The sequence below is a fragment of the Pteronotus mesoamericanus genome, unplaced genomic scaffold (assembly GCF_021234165.1).
Source record: "Pteronotus mesoamericanus isolate MK-2021 breed Mesoamerican mustached bat unplaced genomic scaffold, CSHL_Meso_final contig_182, whole genome shotgun sequence".
NCBI lineage: Eukaryota > Metazoa > Chordata > Mammalia > Chiroptera > Mormoopidae > Pteronotus > Pteronotus mesoamericanus.
Genome location: NW_026555078.1, coordinates 17,690,234 through 17,715,061, shown reverse-complemented (window position 1 = coordinate 17,715,061; position 24,828 = coordinate 17,690,234). Strand labels below are relative to the sequence as shown.

General features: G+C 45.1%; 1 protein-coding gene across 1 annotated transcript; it reads left to right on the top strand.

Annotated features, from left to right (window-relative positions):
• Nucleotides 1-3,840: 3,840 nt before the first annotated feature.
• Nucleotides 3,841-22,744, top strand: DLST (dihydrolipoamide S-succinyltransferase). Its single transcript, XM_054567265.1, has 15 exons — nucleotides 3,841-3,964; nucleotides 4,543-4,576; nucleotides 6,831-6,879; nucleotides 9,244-9,299; nucleotides 9,446-9,520; nucleotides 9,744-9,799; nucleotides 10,566-10,677; nucleotides 12,408-12,563; nucleotides 12,936-13,012; nucleotides 13,839-13,936; nucleotides 17,435-17,565; nucleotides 18,970-19,043; nucleotides 19,567-19,650; nucleotides 20,059-20,226; nucleotides 21,163-22,744. Exons 1-15 carry the CDS (start codon nucleotides 3,902-3,904, stop codon nucleotides 21,295-21,297), a joined length of 1,368 nt encoding a protein of 455 aa, XP_054423240.1. The 5' UTR covers nucleotides 3,841-3,901; the 3' UTR covers nucleotides 21,298-22,744.
• Nucleotides 22,745-24,828: the final 2,084 nt, after the last annotated feature.

The window sequence follows — 24,828 nt, the reverse complement described above, 5'->3', positions numbered from 1 at the left end:
TTGTCCCTGCCGCAGAGGTCCAAACACTGGTGGTGAGGTGTTTGCTGGGCCCGAAGCCCTCATTTCTGGCAGAGCTGGGGAAAACTCACTGGTCAAATCACCAGCACTTGAACATCACTTGCATTCTGCCACCTCCTTCAATTTGGGAGGTGGATTGACTGTTGTAAAATGACAATCAATGAACTACAGCTCAACTGAATATGGGTAAGTCCTCAAAACATAACGTTGAGTGGGAGAGGAAGGTCACAGAATGATACAGGCGCTGTGATTCCACTTATGTTACGTTTAGAAATAGGCCAAACAATGTCTAGAATTTCAATGAATGTTCACCTATCTATTACTTTTAATTACAACTGAATGGCGACAGAGACAGATAGATGGAATCTAAGTACCATTAGTAATAATACAAAGAGTATAGCCTCTATTAAAAGGAGCCCACTCAAGTTAGGCTATAGCCCCATCTACCATCTGATCAATAATATTCAAAAATATATAAGCAAGGGGGTAAGTGACTTCAGACCACACATATCGGGAACTTTCAGGTAAGGGTAAAGAATGCTGTATCATTTAAGGTGAGCTGCCACAGTGTGGTGTTTTTTCATTAACTGAGCCATTTATTCTTCCTAGAAACAAAGTTTTTTCTTAGATAATTTGAAAGTACATAAATCTTTTCCTCAGTTTTAAAAATAGGCAAAACTGAGCAGTTCAGGACACATGCATATTAATGCTACAATGAAAGTGAGGGGATGGTTAATGTTGGATTGGCCAAAAAAGTTAGTTTTTTCCATACGATGGCTCTAGTAGCACTTAGTTGGCTTTAACTTCATTTGAAACAATTTCATTAGAATGTACTGTGATATTGGTCATATCAGTGTGCATTTTAAAAAAATTACCAAAATTGGTGAATTTTGGGGTAGCCATTTTAATATTGAAGATGGAAGAAACAATGTTTTCAGCATATTATGCTTTATTATTTCGAGAAAGATAAAAACAACCGTGTGCAGTATATGGAGAAGGTGCTGTGACTGATTGAATGTTTCAAAAGTAGTTTGTGAAGTTTCTCAGTATTATTGACATTTTGGCCATATGATTCTTTACTTTGGGGCTGTCTTATGCATTGGAAGATGTTTAGCAGCAGCCCTGGCCTCTGCTTCCTAGAAGCCAATAGTGGGAGATAGCCAACATATTCAGAATATCCAAATCAATAAAGTTATTGGTGAAAATGAAAAATGTGTCCTTTATTTTACGGAAAAATACTAAATGGACTTTCTGGCCAACTCAATACATAATTCAGTGTAGCAGCGGTTAACTTTGGAGGATCCACAAGGAGGGCCACACAGGGCTCATTCATTCCATAGCTGGCTGTTGAGTGTGGGCATTCCTTTTATTATTTTTCTTTAAACCATACAAATGTATTTATACATTTTTAAATATATATATATTTTACAATAAAATTTAAAAAAATTCTCCTTTGCACTGTGCCACAACTTACATTCATAAACTCCTGTCCCAATAAACAATGCTGTGCCCTGGGTGGCTCTAAATACAGAAGAGGGTGGAAGTCTATTGGGTTGCACCTTGGACTCCACAGAAGCTCATACGCGAATCTCAGGGAAATCAATTTAACCTTTATCCTTTGAGAGGGACTTTGCATGCTACTGTGCATGTGTGTGGGGGGGGTATCTATGACTGCAACATCTAAAGCTAACCTGGGTGATCACTGAAATTCCAGGATAAATGCTTTGCCACATCATTCAGGCTGAGATAAGAATCTAGAAAATTATTTAAAACTGGAAAAATTAAGTAGCCATCCAAAAAATATTAATAGCAACACCGGCAAGGGATTGCCACTAGTCCTAAATACTGTTGCTGGATTCTTTAGCTGCATCCAGCGCTATTGTAAGCATGGCAGTACTTAGCTATTCCACTTGTATTTACTGAGTACCTACAGCGTACTAGGCACTATGCTCTGTACCGAGGATCCAGGAAAATACAGGCATAGCTTGGAGAAGTTCTGGGTTCGGTTCCAGATCACTGCAATAAAGTGGGTTGTAATCTTTTTGCTGGTGGACGGTCTTGCCTTTAACTTGTAAAAAAAAAAAAAGTAACATCTGTAAACTACAAGAAAATGAAGTGCAATAAAATGAAGTATGCCTGAGAGAATCATCTCTCCTGCTACTCTGCCCAGTAGAGGTAGATAGAGAGGTAAGTGGGGCATTACAAAGCAATGTAGAGATAAAGACAAATGAAGTACAGAAAAGTTATGTTAACTCTATCCAAAGGGATTCAAAAGCACTTTCAGGGTGTCGAACCTTTTGGCATCTCTGGGCCACACTGAAAGAAGAAGAGTTGCCTTGAGCCACACATTAAATACACTGCAACATGTAATCATTAAAAAAAAAAATCGTAATATTTTAAGTAACTTTGAGTTTGTGTGGGGCTGCATTCACAGCCATCGTGGGCCACTTGCAACCTCCAGGCTGCAGGTCGGGCACCCCTGTGAGTTTAGAGGATTAGAAGTCCCCAGGTAACTAAGGGTTGGGAACAACTCGCCCAGGCATTTTGAAGGCGTGAGGAGCACTTTGGGGCCATGCTGGGTAGTGTGGAGCTCAGCACCTACCTTCTCAGCATTGTGAGAAGGATCACAGTGTAGCCGGAGGCCAGGTGCCAGGTCAAGTTGAGGAATTTGGACTTTATCCTACTACCAGGGAGAAGCAATTGAAAGAATTTGAGCAGGGCGTGACAGGATTAGACTTGCATTGCAGAAGGAACTTTGACACGGGTAGGGAGGATAGAGAAGTGAGCGGAGGACCAGAACAGATTAGGAAGCTTAAAAAATAATCCAGCTGAAGGAAGCTGAGGACCTGATCTGGGACAGCAGCAGGGCAAGGATGTTCTCTCTATTTCTAGTTAGGGCTTTGGCCCAACCCTCCAGAATTGCAGTGGAAATGCTTTCAGAGACCAGGTGAGATGGCTCACCTAAAGAAACCAATACGAGAAGCAACCAAGTGGCTCACTCCTTCATTCATTCATTCTTCATTCAGCCAAAAGCCTATAGAAAACCTTTTCTATTAGGAAGGTGAATTGGGAAACTAAAGAAGGAAAGGGGGTGCCACGTGCTTTCACTATGAAGGTAGAGGCAGAATGGTTTGCCCCAAACTGGGAGGCCCACATGCAGCCCACAAATACTGCACACCTAACCAATGCCAATCTCTGTTTTAAGTGCTGGTGACACCGCACTGAACAAGACAAAGTCCCTCATCTCACGGAATTTACATATTCTAGGAGTAGAATGACAAATGAAGAGCCCCCAAAATGCACAGGATATGTGAGGATCAGTTTAGCTTGGCTGGAGAGACTTTGGGTAGGGAGTAGGGAAAATTAGATGTCGTCGCCCAAGTGTCACCTGCCTAAGGCCAAACAAGTGTGACATCAGGCAAGCGAGTCACCAAGGTCCGAGTTCAAAGTCCGTGCCCGCCTGCGGCTCTTTTCCGGTTGTGCAGAGTAGAAATGGCGTGGTGCCCCGGGCTCACAGGAGAGAAGAGCGCCAAGCTCTGAGCCAGCTCCGCGGAAGAGTGGCGGCGTGGGGTGCAGAACCCTGGGACAACCTGTTTGCCGGACAGTCGTAGGCACCCTCGGGAGGGCTGGCCCAGGCCCAGGCCCGCAGGCAGTGAAGCAGGCTTCCGAGTCACCCCCCAGCTGGGGGTTCACTCGCACGCACATCTGGGAGGAGGCGGGGGTGCTCCTTACGGCCTGTTGGTTCCCCCAGCTCGCCAGTGGTTCGTCCCGAACACCCCTCCCCGTGCGGCGGGTGCCGCGGCCCGCCCCACTTCCGGTTATGCTGGGGCCCTATATCCGGTGTCCGCCCGCCCTCGGTTCCGCCGCCACAGCCGCTGCCGCGATGCTGTCCCGGTCCCGCTGCGTGTCCCGGGCATTCAGCCGCTCGCTGTCCGCCTTCCAGAAGGTACGGTTTGGCCGGGCCGGGGCCGCGGTCGCGGCGGGTGAGAAACCCGCCGGTGGGCAGACGGGCTGCTTGGGGGCAGAGGCGCGGTGCGCCGGCCAGGCCGGGCACCAAGGGCACTGGGACGCAGAGGCCGCGGGCTGGGTGGCCGAGGGCCGCTGTTGCCCCCGAGGCCTTCTTGTGGAGCCCAGCGGCCCCTCGCCTTCCCGAGGCAGCCGACGCACCGTCCCCTGCTGTACCCCACCCTCCGCACCGGGGCTGAGGAGACGCCTAGAGCCGTGCCCACCCCGACACGAGGCTCAGAGTTTGGGAGGAGGCGCCGTGGGTCCCCCCGACGGTATCCGGGGACCTGTTCCTTCTCCTCTGTTAAAGTCAGTGGGTATTCACTCCCGTTGGAAAGTTGAGATGCTCGACAGGCCCCGTATGCTGAGTCTGAGAGTCGAGGTTGCTGCATTTACTTTTTGGAGTCAGGAGCTTCACCTGCCACCAGCACCTGGACAGCTTTGGGTCTTTAAGAGAAAAAGCTGTTTCTTCCCTTCTTTCGTCTTGGGTGACGTCGGTAATGTCTTCTTTCTCAACAGGGGAACTGCCCTCTAGGGAGACGTTCCCTGCCTGGTAAGTTCTGCCTTTGCCGTCATCTAAAATGCTCTCCTCCTGGGCAGAGTATGAGAAGAAATCAGGACACCTGTGTTTCTCCGTGTGATGCTTAGAAACATAGGCAAGAAACAAGAGGCTATTTAGTAATAGTAGCTATCATTTATTTGTTTAGTACATAGTTACTAAGTTTCTACTGTATCCATGTCCAGGGATACAGCAATGGGAAATTCTTGTCCTCCTGGAGCTTACAGTCTAGTGGAAAACACAAAATGTAAATTACTACACAAATGAACCATCCCAGATTTTTGTTAAATGTTGAGAAGAAAGCAAAGGAAGGTGGACAGCAGAGTCTTCTGTTAAATGTCATTAAACCTGTGCAGTGAAGAGCAGGAAGAGGAAAGGGAAGAGCATGTACAAAGTCTCTGAGAAAGGAAGGAACTTAGCAGTGTTTTGTCCCAGTAATTTCATATATGCCCGGAGTATTTGTGGAATAAGTTGATCTTATTGTGGGCTTTCTGTGTGCCAAGCAGTGTTCCGAGTGCTTTCCTTGCATTTTTAAGTTAATCATTAAGAAACAGCAGTAGAAGTATTCTGTTTTACAAATGCAGAACCCAAGGCTAAGAGAGGTTAAGTGCCTTGACCAAGGTCACTCGGCCAAGTATTGGTCAAGCCAGGTCTACCTGACTCCTCAGCCTGACTCCTGTACTCAATGGATAATTAATTTATTGAGTTCTCACTACATGACAGGCACTGTGCTAGGTGACAGAAACAGAGATGGCCTCTCTCTACCCTCAAGAATCTTATGTGCTAGCTGGAGAAACAGTAGATATATTTGTATCCTTACGTAGGGATGTACTTACATTGTGATTACTGTGAAGGAGAAGTGCGGAGTGTCATGAGAGGGTGGGATGATGTAGACCAGCTGGGGAACGTGGAGGGTGCGGTGGGCTGTCCCTTAGGGCTTCTGCGAAGAAGTAACATTGAAGCCAAGCGTTGAAGAGTACAGAGGAGTTATCCAAGAGTGATGTTTCGGGCAAAATGAATTGCTCATGCAAAGGTTTTCAGGCTGGAAGTGACTTGACTGGTCATAGAAATGGGAAGGAAGCTGGCTGGCTGGAAACTGCGTTGCGCTTGGGGTTTGCATAGTGGCTCAGGTTTCACCTTGGGCTAGTGACTTAACCTGTGGAAGTCATATTCATATATGAAATGGGAATAATGGCAGATGGCTGTTCCACTTCAGGGAGTGGTGAGGCACAAAAATCAAAGTCAGGTCATTATGTGAAAGCTTTTTATAAACTCTAAAAGACAGTACAAATGACACTTATTGTAGGATGAACTCTAAATTGGACTTGGGGGTCTAAAAATCACCATGGGCTTGGCTGTTCTAGGTCAAAGGCATGTTATACTTGGGTGCTGTAGAGTCATTGGCTGCTGGACATAGAGGGGACTTGACTCTTGAACCCTGGGGATGTTTGTGGGGAGGTGGACACAAGAGAGAGCTGTCTCCCATTTGTTGTCTTCCTGAGCCTCTGGTTCAGAAAGGGTAGTTAATAGATTGGAAAAATGGAAGATCATATTCAGGTGAGGCAGCTGTAGTAATTAGTTTTTAGTTGGGAAGTGCAATTATCTGTGATAAGGATGGTGAAGGCAGAAAGGGACTCCCATCTGCTGAGTATTACCGGACTAGAAGACGTCAGGGAGACAGTAAACTGAAGGGAGGGATAATTATTTGCTCAGTCTTAGGACAAGCTGGAGACCCGGGGCTTAAAGTCGTCCAGTCTTTGCTGCTAGTGTTTAGGCAGTGAGACTTCCAGCCTGGTCCATTTTAAGTAGCCAGGGAAACAGACCCAGATCAAACATTCCCACTGCCTCTCAGATAAGGCTGTGTGTAATTATAGGATAAGCTAATATGTGTCTTTCTCAAGTTTCAGTGTATTTGAAGACTTTGGGAGTAGAGACATTTTATTAGGAAAACATTAGGGATAATGAAAATTTATTAATTTTAAGGTAAATACGATAAAACTACTTAGAATTCTCCCTTTCCTCCGCAACCACATACCCACTTAACCCCACACACCCCTTTGCTTTCTGCCATAATGGTTACTTTGGTGGAAAATTTTAAGAAGCAGGACTCTGTGATAAAGGTTATATTGTTGCCTGTAGTTGATCCTGCTCTATCTCAGAGTTAGGGGGCCAACAGACTTTTCCATTCCCAACAGGTATCCTGTATAAGATAAGAATTGTTGGTTAAGAGTTGTTTTGTTTCTTGCAGGGGTCTCCTTATGTCAGGGACCAGGTTACCCTGACAGCAGGAAGATTGTGTAAGTATCACTGGGAAGTACAGTTATGTAGCCATGGGGTATTTAAGATGCCAGTTCTAAATTTGACCATTTGCTTTATTCACTGGCTTCCAGGGCTAGAAACCTAGGTGGTTATGTTGAGTCCCTAGACCTAACCTTGATGTTAATTTATGACGTGTGATGTACCTTGAGCTTCAGCCCCATGTCAAGTGCTGGACCAGGAGTGTTCCTGTCCTAAGGTGTTTAGATTATAATGAAAGTGAAGTTGAAACCCTCTTTTTATGATTAATAGGTATAGAAGGGTGCTCCTAAATAGTTTTCTGGTTGGATACACGTGCAGCTGAAGGGCTGGAGGTTACATTTATTGTGGAGATTGAGAGCATCCTCTTGATAGCATAGTTACTGATTTTAGAAAGAGTAAAAGCAAAGGGCTAGTCGATTGAGTCCTGGGACTTTGACTAGTTTGGAGGGAATGCTATTATTACATAATGCAAAGTTTGGAGAAAGGCCACCCATGTGTGTTTCAGATTAACTTCTGCTTATGAATATTGCTTAATGCTACTTTGCCTTCCAAGTATTTTCAATGTGGTGGTAAGAGGATGCTCTCTAGTTACCTAGTAAGCAACTATCAAGCTATTTTCCCTGCATGGAAAATCTTCACAATGAAGGGTCAGCAAGTTAATTCCTTCACATTGCTTCAGTGTGGGTTTTTGTTTGTTTGTTTGTTTGTTTGTTTTTTTAAGAAGATGATGCACTCAGTACTAGAAGTATGAATTCCTGTGTTATTTTTAGAGGGTGATTTGGCATTCGTAAGTCTTTGAACTGTGTAAACCTTTTGATCCAGCAATTCCATTTCTAGGAATCTGTACTGAAAAAGCCCTGGTATACCCAAATTTCTCTCAAAATGGCCAGACAACAGGGACTGGTTAAGTTATACCATGTTAACACGTTCACACTACGATAAGTGGAAGAAAAGCAGGTTATAAAATGATTTCATTTTCTATGGACTGGTATAATCCCATTTTAAATGTTCTTTTTGCTATTTCCAGTATTCTTCAGTGAACATCTAATATTTTGGTAATGGAAAAAATTATTTAGAGAGATTTAAAACGTGATACACCTGCAATTTGAATGAAAATTGGAACAACAACAAATCTCCATGCAATAAATACAACAAATAACTATTTGAAAGTAAATTATTTTTTAAAATCCTAACTTTGAGGAGATTACACATTAGATCAGACTCTAATAACTTTTTGAGTTGTGTATTTTTTTCTGTGAATAAGATCTCCACTTTATTTTTAAAAATTATTGTACAACTATTTTTGGCTTTCTGTTTTTATTTAATAGATTATAAATTATATGATCCAAAAGTAGAAAGTGTCTGTGAGAGGAGACTGTGTCCTCCCGCACCGCCGAGCCCCTCTTCCCAGAGACAGCGCAGCAGGGCCTCGAACGCCCTGCAGAGCAGTCCCTGCGCGTGCGGCGGTGCCTGCCCCTGCCCGTGTACACTTGGTGTTCTGTATTTTTTATAACATACATTTTTCCTTGATTCTACATAGAACTTACAGTTATTTTGACATTAAAGGTAAAAATACCAAAAGGCAACTTAAATCTGTTTTACTTTTCTACCATAAAGGTGCTTGGTATAGAATATTCAAGAAGCCCTGAAATGTAGATAGTGAAAGTCCCCATCACTCTCTCCAGAGGTAACCGCTGTTAATATTTTCCTCGATACAAAGTGTTATTCTCTGGTTTACATTATTTAAAGTTAGTGCCATATCAGAAAATACCTTGGTCTTTTGAAATTCCTTTTTAATGAGTCCAGAATGCACTAGGATATACCATATGAGGGATTTTTTTTTTTGGGGGGTGCATAATACCTGTTTTACTTTTGAGCTAACTGCCTCATCTAGCTTACTTATTTAAATTTGCAATCCTACGGACAGAAATTCCATTGTATGTGGCACAATGGCATGTATCCTGCACAAAGGCATGCAATTTATCTTACTCGGATTTAGTTAAGAAAAAAAACATAATCGGAGAGTTAAGTGCTTTTGGTGAGTGTGCAAAGGACCAAAATGCTTATCTTTTTCTTCAAAGAACCAACTATCAGACTTTTTTTGTGAGAGCTGGCATTTCACTGCAGAATAGGGCCCTGGATGTACACAGCGAGCTCCTCGCTTACAGCACGCAAGTCGTCCAGGCTCCTCCCGAGACCTGCTGGTCAGCATCTTTCGGCACAGGGCCTGGTGAAGTTCCCTCAGGGGACACTGATGGGCACCCCGGTCAAGAATCACTGATTTAAAGGGAAGGTGATCCATGGTGCCTGAAATGTGACTGGTTCACTTGCTAAAGGAGTTTACTTTTATGTTTCTTTTATAGCGTTAACAATAGTATTGTCTCCAGCATTCGCTTCTTCAGAACTACAGCTGTATGCAGTAAGTACCTGCCTTCAGCTCTGCCTTCTTGGGAATGGAGTTTTAATGGGAAGAGCAACAATTGTCTGAATTTAATTAAAGAAAAAAAATTTAAGGAAAAAGAATGTGGGTTGTGTGTGATTTTTTCTTTTTTGCTGTTTTCCTAGAGGATGATGTGATTACAGTCAAAACCCCAGCGTTTGCAGAATCTGTCACAGAAGGGGATGTCAGGTGGGAGAAAGGTAAGATTAGTGCCCTCTCACTTCCTAAGTATGTTCTAAAAGTCCCCTCGTGCAACCGCTCCCCACCCCCATGACAGTCAGTGGAACCTTTGGCTCCACCCATTTCTTTACATGCATCGTACTCTCTGCTGACCCTGTAGGAAAAGGGCCTTTTACCTGCCAAAGGGGATTTTGTGGCTACCTGGAGGCCCCCCTGACAGGTAGCCTTTGACTATCTTTTCAGCTGTTGGAGACACAGTTGCAGAAGATGAAGTGGTCTGTGAGATTGAAACTGACAAGGTAGGCTTGTCCTATATTAGTGCCGATTTTTTAGGGTCTCCTCTTGGTTTCTTAACCTAATGAAAGAAACAGGGACCTAATTATTGTTTAAAGATAATTTTTAACTGGCTCTAAACATAGTTGTAGTAGTGTTGGAATAGCTCACTAAAAATTTTAAAAGTTTAATTTTAGATTGTTCTAGGTCAGTAATTTTCAACTTTTTTCATCTCATAGCATACTTAAACTAATTACTAAAATTCAGTGACACACCAAAAAATATACTTTTGGCTGATCTGACAAAATAGGTATAATTTTGATTCATTCACACTGAATGAATGGCTATGGCTGTGTTGGCTCTTGTCATTTTTTTTACCTGACAGTCTAAGGAAAAAGAGATCAGTGCCCCTGACTCTGAATGTTTTAAAAATTCTTGCAGCTCACTGATTGAAAATTGCATTTCTAGGTGTAAGTACTATATACTTTAGTAGTAGTTTTGTAGCTCTGCGAGCCCATGGGTGTGCACAGTTTGTTGCCAGGTTTTCAAGTATTGCCTTGGAAACTCATGAACTGAATGTTTTAATGTTTCTGAGAAAGGACAGAAAGGGTGAATCTTCACAATAGCATTGACTTGTCATACTCTTATTCTGAAAGTGTGGCCTTGGCTTTTCTATATGCACAGTCTTATATATCTGTGTTGCAACTCTGTGACTCATATTTCAGATTCTGTACAATTAATTTTCTAATGCTGAGTAAAAATTTGGACTCTTTCTCTATCTGTCTTTTCCAGACGTCGGTGCAGGTTCCATCACCGGCAAACGGTGTTATTGAAGCTCTTTTGGTACCCGATGGGGGAAAAGTAGAAGGAGGCACTCCTCTTTTTACACTCAGGAAAACTGGCGGTAAAGAAATTTTCCTGGTTGTTGAGGTCTTCAGTGCTGCTCCTTGGGGTTGGGACCGGGCATAATGCGCTAATTAATTCCTTGGTACCTCAGAGACAATTTGGCATTCCGCCTCCCTGTAGTTGAATGAGAGGGGCAATACTTACATAATGTGGACTTTAAATGTCAAGTTCTAGAAGAAAAGGGTATTAAAATAAACCTCACAATACTGTTCTTTCCATGTATGTTTCTTATGCTAGACCTTTTTTTGAAGATATGATAGAAGTCAAGAAGATTCTAAAGACAGCAATTTTTTTTTTCTCCCTAACCTTGGCATCAGAATCACATGAAGGATTTAAAAATAATACAAATGCCTAGACTTTATGGTCCAGGGATCCTAATACATTAAATCTGGGGTTACAAGATCTTGGTTGTCTATCATAGTTTTGTGCACACGTGCATGTGTGTGTTTTAATACTCTCCAAGTGATCCTGATACATAGCTGGGGCTGAGAGCCACTGTTTTAAAGTGAGAAGCAGCAGTATTTCATAGTGTCTATTATGGAGAATTTAGTGTAGTGTTTTTATATCTGTTCTCATTAAATTTGTAGGGAGGGTTGATATTTCTCTTGGGAAGAAATGAGAAGTAAGGAAATTAATCTGTACTGGACCTTATACTTAATATTAGAGAATAAGAAAAAAATAAGTTTTTCTGATTCTCAGCTAAATGCTGTAACTACTAAAGTTTATTTCTTTTCATTGTTAAAATATATGTAAGAGAGATGGTAGATAGCATCATCGAGATTGTTCAGGGCAGTACAGAAACCCAGAATGGAAAGAATATGCAGTAGAAGGCTAGGGAAGAAGATTGATTCTTCAGTTGAAGAATTTCATTTTCTGATCATTTATTCCTTTAAAAGTTCTAATTTAAATATAAAACCAGATACAATGTCCAGATGGGAAAAATCAAAATAAACATCTAGTTTAATCATGTGAGTTTAGTAGGTGACCACCTCATTGGTTTATGAGAGTTGTCCTAGATGAAATGCTTTGAACTCTAAGACTAAAGGAGCCCTTAATTATTTACCAGGGTGTCCAACCTGCGGCCTGCAGGCCGCACATGACTCAGGATGGCTGTGACTCTGGCCCAGCACAAAAATCATAAAGTTAACTTAAAACACTATGAGAATTTTTTTTGTGATTACATGTTGCAGTGTATTTAATGTGTGGCCCAAGAGAACTCATCTTCCTCTTCCAGTATGGCCCAGAGATACCAAAAGTTTGGACAGCCCTGAACCTTTGCTTTTTAATAGCTAAGAATATTCTTTTGCACGTGATGTTAAAATAGAAGATGAGACTGTCAGTATTACCTTAACTAGGAATGTTATTTTTATGTATGAATTTTGAATGTCTTAAATTGCCTAGGTTTCTTTTGCTTAGAAGTTTACATTTCTGTGGGCTTAGTAGGTGCTTTGAAAGTACTTGCTGAATTCGGTGATCAGTTAGGTATTTGTGAAATTAGAAAGGCAGCTGAATTCAGGTAATCTGATGTAGGACATCTGGGAGCCCTGGGGAATAGAAGAATGGAGCCTTATGTCATTGTGTCTCATAATGCCTTGCATATATAGCAGATAGCCGGGAAGCATTTGTTAATTGATTGGAGATAGAGCTTTTGCTACTAAATTCTGCTTTGTGTCTGTGATGTGTCCATTCCAGACAGTGCCAGTGGCACCTATTTTTCTCGTTTTCCAGCTGCTCCTGCTAAGGCCGCGCCAGCCGAAGCCCCCGCTGCTGCAGCCCCAAAGGCCGAACCTGTAGCCTCAGCGGTTCCCCCTCCCCCTGCAGCATCCATACCCACTCAGATGCCGCCGGTGCCCTCGCCCTTACAGCCTCCTGCCAGCAAACCGGGTAAGCCTCCCTCCTCTGTGATTTCCTGTGGGAGAAGAGCAGTCTCGTCTAATACCATGTTTCCTCCCAGGGCAAGGTCTGAGACTAACTGTGGTTCTGAGCAGGCTCTTTTGGCTGCTTTATAGAAAGAACTGTAGCCTTTGTATCAGAACACCAGGGTTTGCATCCCAGCTTTGTTTATAGTTTTGTGACTTTTGGCTAGTTACTTAACTACTCTGAGCAGATTGTTCATTTGTTAAGTGGGAATGGTACTCATATACCTCAGAATATCTTGACGATTAAGTGACAGTACAGAATGACAACACTGGCACATACTCAGTACATGGTTCTCTCATTTTTGATGCAGCTGTACCCCCCCGCCTTCATTTTCAGTGTCTGCAATAAAACCCACTGCTGCTCGTCCGGTAGCCGAGCCAGGAGCTGGTAAAGGTCTGCGTTCAGAACATAGGGTAAGCCTCTGAGAACCGCTTCCAGGAGGCAGGCAGAGGGGCAGTGTTGAGATCAGTGGAGTGTGGGTATGGTAGTGCCAACCTTTGCATGACTGGCTGCTTATTCTCTTGACCTTGACAAAGAAACTGAGTTTGGGAAGTGATTTGTTTATAGTCACGAACTGTCAAGTGATAGGACTAGGACCTGAGTGAACACTTGTCCAGTGGTTTTTCCCAGTATGTTATGCTACCACTGAAACGTCTTGGGTGAGTAAATATTTGCAGGGATGCTAGTTAGTATCGTGGCAGGGAGAAGGATGCATTAACATACTTCAGAGAGGTGGTTTAGTGAGCTCTATTCCTATACTTCCGGGATACCTAGCTGAGGACTACACAGTAGCAGTGTCTGTCAGGGGCAGACACAAAACCTGAAGGAAGTTATGGTCAAGAGTGTGGGTTCCTCTGCCTGAGAATACTGCAGCCTCAAAAGTTTATTGCTTCTGAGTTTCCATTCCACACATAGCTATTCTCATGCAAGTCTTTCAACATTAGAAATTGCCTTTTCTGTAAGTGATCCCTGAGTTGACTAGCCCTATACCACACTCTTCCTTTTCATAAACTGGTTTGGTTTTTAAATCAAACCATTTCCTGGGTCGTCGTTCTTGGTCAAACTTCAAGCATGTCTGGAGCAAGGACACAGGAAAGAGGAAGCGTGGGGTTCTTGTTGTACTAAGATAATAGTCCTGACCATCCAGTCCTGGCAAGTGGGTGCTCCCTCGGACTAAACGAGCAGTGCTTGATCCAAAGAGACCCAAGTCGTCAATACTTGTTCTACTTTGACTTTCAGGAGAAAATGAACAGGATGCGGCAACGCATTGCTCAGCGTCTGAAGGAAGCCCAAAACACATGTGCAATGCTGACAACTTTCAATGAAATTGACATGAGGTGAGAGCTCTCTTCCTGTTATTCCCTTCCTCTCTTCCTAATTGTCACCTGAGGGCATGCTTATTGATTTTAGAGAGGGGGTGAGGGAGGGAAAGAAACATTAATGCGAGAGAAACATCAGTTTCTCTGTCTGGCTGCCTCTTGTACACACCCTAACTGGGGACTGAACCCACAACCTAAGTATGTATCCTGACCAGGAATCAAACCTGGGACCTTTCAGTTTATGGGACGACATGCCAACCGATTGAGCCACACAGGCCAGGGCCATACCCTCTTTCTTGGAGAACACTTGGACTTGCCCCAGTCGTCGCCTAGTGCCGATTACAAAATTAACAGGGAAAAGTTACTTACTGCTTTGTATTGCTTGTTGATTTAAACGAAGTGACCCACTGGTTCATTCTCTCATAGACTGTTAATACTATATGTGTCCCCTCTGTGACTTAAAAAGCTCAGCCTTTTAGACTTCCATACCTGAATCTTGTGATTTCTGATAAATGAGGTGGTATAGCCTTCAACTCTGATGACCAGTGTTGAGTTGCCAAGTAGAGATAGGGCAACGAGGCCGCCAGGGCTCAATGCCGAGGCCTACCCCTTGGGACGGAGGACCGCTGGCTGATGCCCAGAGCCAGGGCACTCCACCCTGCTGCTTTCTCACAGTCACTGCACACTCCTGAGAGACTCAGGATTGTGTGGGTGGAAAGGTGTAGGCTTGTATTACCGTTCCTCTTCCCCAGCTTTAATAATGAAATAGAAAACAAGTTTTGTTTTTAAAGGAAACCTCAGAAATTAACAAAAGGGACTAATACAGTACAGTGGATCTTCGAATAGTGTTGTTTCATTCAACATGGTTTTGTTATAATGTTAATGAGGTGGCAGAGAAACTTAACTTTTGTTTATGTTAAGTAGCCTGTGGTCAAATTGGTTTCATTATATGTTGTTTCACTTAAAGTTGGAAAACCTGTCAACAACACTAAGTGAGAACTTATGTATACTCATTTCTGTAGTAAGCTCATTGCTGACTCCTCTGTTTTCTTCAAGGTTTTGACGTTTACAAGTACCAGCACTCTAGGGAAGAGAATGTAGTTAAATTTAACGTTTTTTTAGCGCTTACTGTGTACAAGATACTAAGTGTATTCGAGGAGGATACAAAGATGAGCAAAAAAGAGCCCCTGCCCTTCCAGGGTTTACTGTCTCGTGCAGATTGGCACAAAGTGAAATCTAGAAAAGTAAACATCAGAGGGGCGCAAAGAGTGCGAAGTGGAAAAGAATGGTGGCATTTGTTTTTGAGGTGGGGGCAGAGACAGGGAGGGTAGGTCAGGAGAGGCTTCCTGAAGGAGAGAGAACAGCATTTTGACAGAAGTAACAGGGAGAAAGGTCATTCCAGACGATGTTTACAATGTGGACTTGACAGAGGAAGGTACAAGACACGTTTGAGAAATCTGCTGTGAGGGTCATGTGTGGGAAGGGATGGAATAACAGGGGTAAAAGTGTATATTTAATTCAGGGGTGAATCATCGAGTCTTTAGGCCATTTGTTTCTTTTGGTCCTCTGTGTTTAGCCTGCTAATCTACTTTTAATTAGGGAAATCTGTTTTCCTTTGGAAGGGATCTGAAAAGTATAAGAAGGGACTGATTTTTGACAGTGTGTGATGGCATTCACAGAGGAGGGCTCTGTGGCCTATTTCACTAGATGTTATCCGTGCTGTTGTGAAGCTTCCTAAAAAGATTGTATCTCACTCAAGCCAGAGTTTTCTCTCCCGGCCATAGGATGTAGGGAAGAACCTTGACTAATGAATCACAGCGTCTGCAGCTTAGGTTTCAATGCATTAGGGCCAAATTGTGCACAAATTGAATTGGACTTTGAAATTCTACCCAGTATCTTAAGACAAAACATGTAAATATTTGTGGCCTTGAAAAAGATGCAGTTGGCTTTAACAGCTTTGATTGGACGATAGGAGCAAAAGTTGGATCTCCTTTTAGCAGCTAATTGAGGTGTCACATAATGATGGCCGGGGCCTTGCTGCAATCAGTAATCTGGTTTAGATCGAATGCCCTTTGGGTCTCGTGCTGATCAGCTAACCCATAGGGGCCTTTCTGAGAAACCTTCTCCGCTCCCTGTTGTCCCAGCCTCCGCCTCCGAGGGCAGAGCTCTGAAATAGAAACTCCTTAATGACCCGACAATAGCATTGGGGCAGGTTTGAGAGCAGAGATGTTTATCACTGCTCTTTCCCACTTCTGCAGCTCTTGTGTCTTGGGAACCAGTAATGTCTTTAGGGTGGTAATCCTAGCACTAAATAAGGTTAGACTCAGGAAAACAAACATTTAAACTCAATCATTCCCCCTAGGAAAACTTCCTTTTCAAGAAACAAAGGTCTGAAAGGGAGAGTTAAAGTTGTATCATCTTATCTTTCATGCTAATGTCGAATTAGATCATTATAGGGAGAAAGGGAGAACTGAGCATTTGGGCCCACGATAAAGTTAAATTCGATTTCTATCATAGAACTCTGCTCCAATAAATATTTAGGTTTCTTCCGCAAAATGATGGGAAAGCCATTTCCCACGGACTCTGCAACAGTGCATCTGTGGTGTGTCTGTGGGGAAGCTGGTCCTGAAGGAACAAAGGCCATTCGTGGTGCAGAGGTCTCTCAGGAGGCGCTGCTGCTCGTGCCCTGACAGCTTAGGGTCACACACAGCCACTCAGCTGAACACCCAGGAAACATGTCCATTCAGCTAATCTTTCGAGCAAGAGTTGTGTCTCTATTACATATATTTGTATCTTGGTGCCTAGCACTGACCCTCATATGTAGTGGGGCACCTGTTTGAAGGAAGTGGATGGAACTACCGACTCTGAGGAGGCGAAGAAGGCATCTGCTACTGACTTTCCCATCCGCCCAGGAGAACACGGGGGTTATACCTGCCGTGTATGGCTGCTTTGGCTTACATGGAGCCCGTGCACCTGTGGAGTGTTTTGGGAGCGGGTTTTGTTTTCACTACTTAGGAGATAGACATGTCGCTAGGAGATAGACATGTCGTAATCAGGTTTGGTGGTTTTTTGAAAATAATTATAATAAATAAAAAGAATATTGCCTATTTTGTGGACTTTACGCTTTAAAAAGATTTTTTTCAGGGTAGATAGCTCATGATTTTAGTGTAGCTGAAAATCACTTTACCAGGGCAAGGGTGTTGGTATGCTGTTGTGATCTCTTGTTCATGTTATCTGCCACTGAAATCTGATTCTTGGAGCATGAAGGAGCCTGTGCAGGGCTCGGCCCACCTGAAAGATAGATTGGACCTGATCCCTTGGTATCCGGGTTTATTTGGTAAAGGAACAAGGAGATTATTGTGTTGACCTCTAGTGGACTATTTCAAAACTTGAACTTTACGGTACAGACTAAGGGAAAAAAGCTTACCCAATTGTGTACATGGAGTTAGAAACCAGTATGAAAGTCAAAATCAAGGCTTCCCTTTAGTCAGTCTGTTTTGTAATGTGTTTTTGCAGTAACATCCAGGAAATGCGGGCCCGGCACAAAGATGCTTTTCTGAAGAAACATAACCTCAAATTGGGCTTCATGTCGGCGTTTGTGAAGGCCTCGGCCTTCGCCTTGCAGGAACAGCCCATTGTAAACGCAGGTGGGTGCAGGGCGACCAGCACGGCAGGGCCCTGGGAGGCGCGTGAGCGGATGCAGACCTGCTCCCATGCAGACACGGGCACGGGGGCCCACAGACCAAGACTTTTAATTTCCTACCTGTGCGAACACCAGTGTCTTCCCGGGGATTTCTTCATTCGCCTTCCTGAAATAGTATCGTAATGACTTTGTCCCCACCAGATGGACAGAAGGATTTCCCTTCGTGTGCACAGTTTGGGAGTTCTCAGCCAGCTCAGCTTTGCAGGCTTCTCGTGTCAGGGTGGAAGCTCACAGACTGCGTGGCACTCACCTTCCCAAGGGCTCTGTTATCTGGGGGCCTGACTTCCACACTTGGCATAGGCTCCAGGGTGACCTTTGATTTCTGGTTCATATCAGGGCCTCGCTGGGGGGCCTTGGCCTTGGCTCCTCCTCCATGGACTTAGTGCTCATTTTCCTTTTGTTTTACTCACCTACGTCATTGAAATGTTGACCTAACAAGCAGTTTTCTTTCCTATTGGGACACTTCTCTGTTCTCTAGAAGATTGAAGAGGGGGTATTGACACTTTTGCAACCCTCAGCAGTGCCAGGGTCCCTAAAGATCTAGAAATAGAAGCACTAGTTCCTTCCATCAAGTGATGTGCTCTGAGTAGATAGAAGGGCTGTGTTTGTTTTGCCCATATATGTACCTCTTTGTTTCTTCCATTCTTCTCATGCTCCCTCATTGGCTCTGGTCTTTCTGCCTGACCGTACACATAGGCATTTCGGAGTTCTCTTGGGCTATTTGTCACTTTACATGCTTTCCCTGGGTGTCTTGATCTAACAATACAACACACACTTTCTGTGGAAAAGATTCCCAAGGCTGTATTTTTCATGAGCACTGGACCTAAATTTTCAGATGCTGTTTGCTGTCTCAACAGTACTAAAGCCAGACCACACCACTTTGTCCTGAACCTCCTAGAAAGAGCCGTCCCCCATGCCTTGTCCCCTTTGTTGAGAGTGGGCAGCTAATGGGCAGAGCTGCACCCCCACCCCACATGCTAATTTCCTTTTTGGGGAGCACTTTTTAAACCTAGATGTTCTCAGCTATGGGACAGCTTGTTAACAAGAGCTTAATGTATACATACTGTATGGGAGCCAGTGTTTTGGGCCCTTCTGAGGGCTGCCAAAGACATGCATGGATTCTCCTCTGCGCAGGCCCTTAGAATCATTCAGGGCATTTGGCAGATGTGTACGATTGGTTAGCATGAGAGTAAGAGGGGTTTGCCCCTTGCATTGCAGTGCTTTCCATGCTAAGTGGTCAGCCCACACTATACCAAGCACTGTGGATTTTTACTCTATTAATGCAAATACTACCTCATCAGCCTAGGCCTTATGAGTTGTATGTAATGTGTGTTTTTTTTTCTCGTAGTGATTGACGATACAACCAAAGAGGTGGTGTATAGAGATTATATTGACATCAGTGTTGCGGTGGCGACGCCACGGGTATGTTGGGGCAGGAGTTGGGGGGCTCTGGTCTTAGATTCTCACCTTATTTGTGTGAGGAAGCAGACACCTGGGCACAGATCATGTCTGTAATTACGTCTTTTTAAAAAGGAGTTTGTTGCCCTGGCTGGTGTGGCTCAGTGGATTGAGCACTGGCCTGCAAACCAAAGGGTCACCGGTTCAATTCCCAGTGTAGGGCACATGCCTAGGTTGCAGGCCAGGTCCCCAGTATGGGGTGCACGAGATGCAACCACACATTGATGTTTCTCTCCCTTTCTCCCTCCCTTCTCTTCTCTAAAAATAAATAAATCTTTGGGAGGAAAAAAAAGGAGTTTGTTAAAATAACCTATTTTTGACCATACCAAATTCTTTTAATGTCAAGCCTAAATATTTTAGACTCTGTTAATTACATTGAATAATTAAGATATTCTAGGAAGGGGAGACCATTGACTTGAATCAAGGGAGTATAACTGTGAAGGGTGTTATTAATGTGCAACTGAAAACAGTTTTTTACTTTCATCAGGGTCTGGTGGTTCCCGTCATCAGGAACGTGGAAACTATGAATTATGCAGATATTGAGCGAACTATCAGTGAACTGGGAGAGAAGGTAAAGTAGGACACAGCATGTGGATCAGCTGCTGGGCAGGTCCGGAAAGAGAGCCAGGGAAGGCAGGGCTCACCAGCAAGCAGTGTGCAGGGAGATGGAGCCTCCCCATGTTCCGTCAGGAGCGCCAAGCCTCTCACCTGCAAGGGCTGAAGTGCAGGTGTCTGGCAGAGCTTAGCATGCTCTTGTGAGTGAAGATCTCATCAAGTGAGACCTGCTGGAAGAGAAAAGAACCTGAAGGCATTGTGCCTGTCCTCTCGTGGAGCGCTAGTTACAGGCATCTCGGCTGAGCAACTCCCATGTTAAAGCTAGAACTTGGACTGTTGATGTCAGATATGAACCTTCTGGACTTCTTAGGTGAAGAAAGCTCAGATTACCTTAACATTTCAATTATGAAATCTCTGTTTTTAGGCCCGAAAGAATGAACTCGCCATTGAAGATATGGATGGTGGTACTTTCACCATTAGCAATGGAGGCGTTTTTGGCTCCCTTTTTGGAACACCCATTATCAACCCCCCTCAATCTGCCATCCTGGGAATGCATGCGATCTTTGATAGGCCAGTGGCCGTGGGAGGCAAGGTAAGAACCATCCCCAGGAGCTAAGCGATGAGTGGGAAACCTAACTAAATGCTAATTGTAAGATTCACTATAATTTCAGGCATAAGTGTCATCTCTTCGTTTCTAATTAATAGCTAAGGCACCAATTCTCAAATTGTGTGTGGGTCAGCATCATCTGGGAACTTGTTAGAAGTGCAATTCTTGGGTCCCCTTCCGGATCTGTTGAAGCAGGAACTGCAGATGATTCTGACGCACATTAAAGTTTGAGGATGAGTGCGCTAAGAAGGCCTGCCCCTTGACCCAGGACAGTCAATAGGCTTCGTTCTCTAGGTGCTGTGGGGAGTGGGGATGCAGTTGGAGGCCTGGTCCGTGTCCCTAGGAAACAGGACAACAGTGCCTGTGAGCTTCCAAGTGTAGGATAAGGCCTAGAGGTTCTCTGGGAGTTCAGGGAGTGAAGCCAAAGGGTGTGGGGCCAGCCCTGAGGGTGTGGCAGTAGGAAAGCATTTTCTGGGATTGTGATTCAAACCTTTTTGGGTCACTAACTCCTTTGTGAATCTGAAAATCATAGCTCTCCCCTGAAAATGCGGACATACAACTTTGCATACAATTTCACAGAATTTGCAAACCTTAGGTTTAAAAAAAATTTTTTTCAGTTATAACCTTAAAGAAGTAACTGTAGCAGCCAGAACTGAAGGGGAAACTTCCTGCAGAAAACAAAGGGCAGAGTGCGATTAAAAAGGCAGTTGTGAGGAGACGCCTGTGTTCTTGGTTATGCTTTGTTTCTGAGTGGAGGAAGTAGAGGGGCTTGGTCTTTGAAAACATAAGTTTCTAGAAGCAACATCAGTAGGAAAGAAACTGGGAACTTTCTTATGGGCCATGCTTTTTTCATCTCCCCAATTCAAAGGGTCTTTTTTCTACTTTAGTGCAGAGATATCTGTAAACCTCTTATCTCTATAGGTGGAGGTGCGGCCCATGATGTTCGTGGCATTGACCTATGATCATCGACTAATCGACGGCAGAGAGGCTGTGACTTTCCTTCGCAAAATCAAGGCAGCGGTAGAGGATCCCAGAATCCTCCTACTGGACCTTTAGGAGGAAGTCACATACCCAGTACATTGACCACGCAGGAACTGAAAACCAGTCTTCTCCCTACCCCCACGTGGGTCCCGGGTTAGCCTGCTGACAGACAGGCACATGCTGTTGGCCTCAAGCAAGAAAGCCAGGGCACTATGTAACCAGCAGTCGCAGGTCTTTTCTTGGTGTTCTAGCAGGCTCTCTCCCTCCCTGCACCCCTCTCTTAACACTCGAATATCTTACTTCCTTAGGCTTGAGGGAGAGAGAGAGCCTTAACGGATGCTCATTAATATGCCTGCCTTTCTTCCATTAGCCCTCTGCAGAGATAATTTTGCTTCTCCCCTGTGCCAGTATATATACTATAGGGAAACCACTGGGGACCATGTGATTAAGTTTCAATCATTTGAAAGTGTATTCTCCCAGAGCTGCCTAGGGGAGTGCTGTGCCTCCCCAGCTCAGAGCAGCCCCTGTCCTGGCTGTGCAATCTCACCTGATTCCACCTGTGTGGAGGTATTGACCACCGGCCAAGAGGTGCTGCTTTGCTGCTTAAATGCACCTTCATTCTCAGCCGTCATAGACTTCAAGATGCCTCTTCTACCTCTTCCAGGAAGCACAGGCCAGGGGACCTGCAGTGTTGGCAGTGTGGAGGGGGCAAGGGCAGCTTCCCCCTGAGATCATAAGCTGTAAACACGGGAACAGAACCTAGGCCTGCCCTCACACTTTGCCGTAGCCTCACACCAGGAAGACCCACTCTGGTACAGTCACGCACAGCTGTGGTTGTGCCAACCTTTCTGGGTTGCTAGGAACCATTCTAGCACATTGTTCTCATTTAGGGTAGATTCTAGCACATCATGGCGATGGAGGGTGGACTGGAGCCTGGTAGCGACTGGAGTGATGGAGGCTCCCTGTGGACTGGCTCAGGTTGCCTTGAGCTTTTAAATTCCATTGGTAGAAGCACGTGGACTGAAGAGGCTGTTTGTTTCTTCCTGTATCGTGGCCCTTAGGGAGTGGGGCCTTAGCTCTTCCTCTGCAGAATGTGGGTCTGGGGGAGGACAGACTGGTGGAAACCAGCCCCAAGATGCTAGTACACAGGGAAAATGACTGATGTTACCTCTGAGTACTACCCACTGGGTCTGGATGCAATCACTGGAAAGCGTGGAACATGGTTAAATGCACATGTCTTGTCGTGAAAGCCACCAGGCTTCATTGCTTTGAATCCAACTGCATTCAGGCCGGAGGCCACTGACGCGACACCAGGGCCATTGTAGTGCAGAGTGCCCGTTTGTATCTTGAGCAAAGAAGCAAGCCTGGGGGATGGGGTGGAGGGAAGGGAGGGAGCCAGTACTGAGTGCCTGCAGCATCTACAATGTCTTCACTATTGAGAACTTGTAACTGAAATATTTAAAGAAACTGATTTTAAATGCAAATTAAAGGGCAAATGTTCTCAAACAGGGTTCCTGCTGTTTCTGTGTTCCTTTTGGTTTCTGAGCTTGTGTGAGTCTCCAGCACTGATATTTGCATTGAAAGGTGCATAATGTGCATGTTGTTACTCCATGATCCCAGGCTTTTGAAATAACACTACTAATTTGATACAAGTGGAACTGTGGCTGTCTGCCAGCTAGACAGGTGCCTTGGCTCCCTTCCAGTGATCCCCTCGAGCCCAGCAGGCCGTACTCGAGGACAGACTAGTTTCTACCTTCGGGAAGCCCCTACAAACACTAAGACACCTGCATTCTTGTGGGACTTGCATTATTTCTGGAATGGACTAGGAAGAGGTGGGACAACTCTTAAAATTTCACATTTTGGACTAGATTGCCACACATGTACCGAGCTGCTCAAGGCCAGTAAGTACAAGTGAAGGTGGACTACCTCCCAGGAGCGGTGGTCTGTGAGGGAGAGCCGACAGCTGGGAGCTGATCTGGACTGACCAGGTTACAGGTGTGATGGGTTTCCAGGCTCACATACAGCCTGGCCTTTCCACACAGCCCTTCTTGCTGATCTTGCTTCCAGTGATGCCATCTCTTTGAAGGTCTGTCACAGGACAAAGTGGCTCCCGGAAGGTAGAGCTATTGTTAGGTAGGAAAAAAAGAATTGGGTTCAATAAAAGGAATTTTAGAATTTTCTGTTAGGTCCAGGACATTGTGCTAGAAGTTTTCATCTCTCTAGTAAACCTGGTAAGGAGGTATTATCCCTATTTTTTTCCAAAAGGAGGTAGACTCTAAGCCCCGTAAGGGCTGGGACTGCAGTGTTCAAAACTCGGGGCCTAGCAAAGTGCCACAGAGACTGTTGCGTGGATGAGACCCAGAAGTTCAGAAGCAACTCGTACTCCATGCAGCTGTGGAGCCGACGGTCTGCCCGACTTGGAGTGTAGCAAAAGGAACATGAACCTTCAAACAGGCTGCACCAGGCCCTGACCAGGCCGTCATTATCCTCTCTGGAGAGCAGTCGTCATTCTCTGGAGAGCAGCCACCCTCTTTCTCAAGGGTCCCTGAGGGTAGTACACTATTCTTCCCAGGCATTACCACCCTCTTCCAGGACTTGTCTTCCTTTAATTTCCCATGAAGCCTGGGGACCCCTGCATGCCAGCACTCCGCCCGGGGCTCAAAGCTGCTCTGCGGGGCGTAGGGTAGCACGTGCGTCCATGCTATCCCCGCAGTGCTTCCTACTTCCTCAGGGATGCCAGGCCCACTGTCGACTATCATGGAGCTTCTCTGGGGGAGCCTTCCAATCTCCCCCTCCCGACACGGTGGCTCTCGTTGTATTCGTGAGGCAAGAACACCGCAGGTAACAACATCAAGGTTTATTGGGGGTGAGGGGTAAGGGCAAGCCCTGGACGAAGCAGGGCCGTGCCAGGCTGCGCTTCCTCATGTCCTCTGCCCGAGAGCCACTCCACCCTCCCTCGCAACACGGGTCCCTACCACCTGGGTTAGAGTTGGACCTCCGCAGTCAAACAGCAGATTAGTGTCAGGCGCCACCTAGTGGTGGTGCGGACACACTGGCGGCAAGGAGTTGGCAGAGGTCTGCAGCAAGTTTCTTAGGTGCCATACCCCAGCGACCAGGTGAGTTCTGAGAGGAAAAAGACGGCCCCCAAACCTGAGGAGAGGATTGTTTTTGGCGGTAACTACTTACCCCAGTTTTATTTGTTTACCCCAGAAACACTTTGCTTCTGGCTAAAAGCTTGGGCAATCATTCCGTGGGTTTTGTGATTCGTTTCAAAAGGGGATGAGGTCACAGCAGGCAGTGAACTGAACGGACTCTCAAGACTAAGATGCAAAATGGTAAACGGAGGAATGCCCCAGGAAGGGCTCCTAATGGGTTCAAGTTGTCTTAGCAGCTTCAGCCTGGAGGGCGAACTGTGGTCCCCTCTCAGACCCAGGGGGCGGGCTCCCCTTCCCCTGCACCCTGGTGGGCTAGCTGGGGAAGGGAGCCCTTCGTTCTGTTTCCACATTGCTGTAAGTGGCAAAGGCGTGCGTTCCTCCTTATCCTTACTTCCCTCCCTCCCCCTTTTCGCTCTTCAGAGTCTGAAATTACAAGATGGCGGCATGGCCC

Excerpts from the sequence above, each read along its gene's own strand:
- DLST (XM_054567265.1), top strand. The coding sequence starts at position 3,902 with ATGCTGTCCCGGTCCCGCTGCGTGTCCCGGGCATTCAGCCGCTCGCTG. Across the intron at positions 13,937-17,434 it reads TTCAATGAAATTGACATGAG|TAACATCCAGGAAATGCGGG; the intron begins GTGAGAGCTCTC and ends GTGTTTTTGCAG. Across the intron at positions 17,566-18,969 it reads ACAGCCCATTGTAAACGCAG|TGATTGACGATACAACCAAA; the intron begins GTGGGTGCAGGG and ends TTTTTCTCGTAG.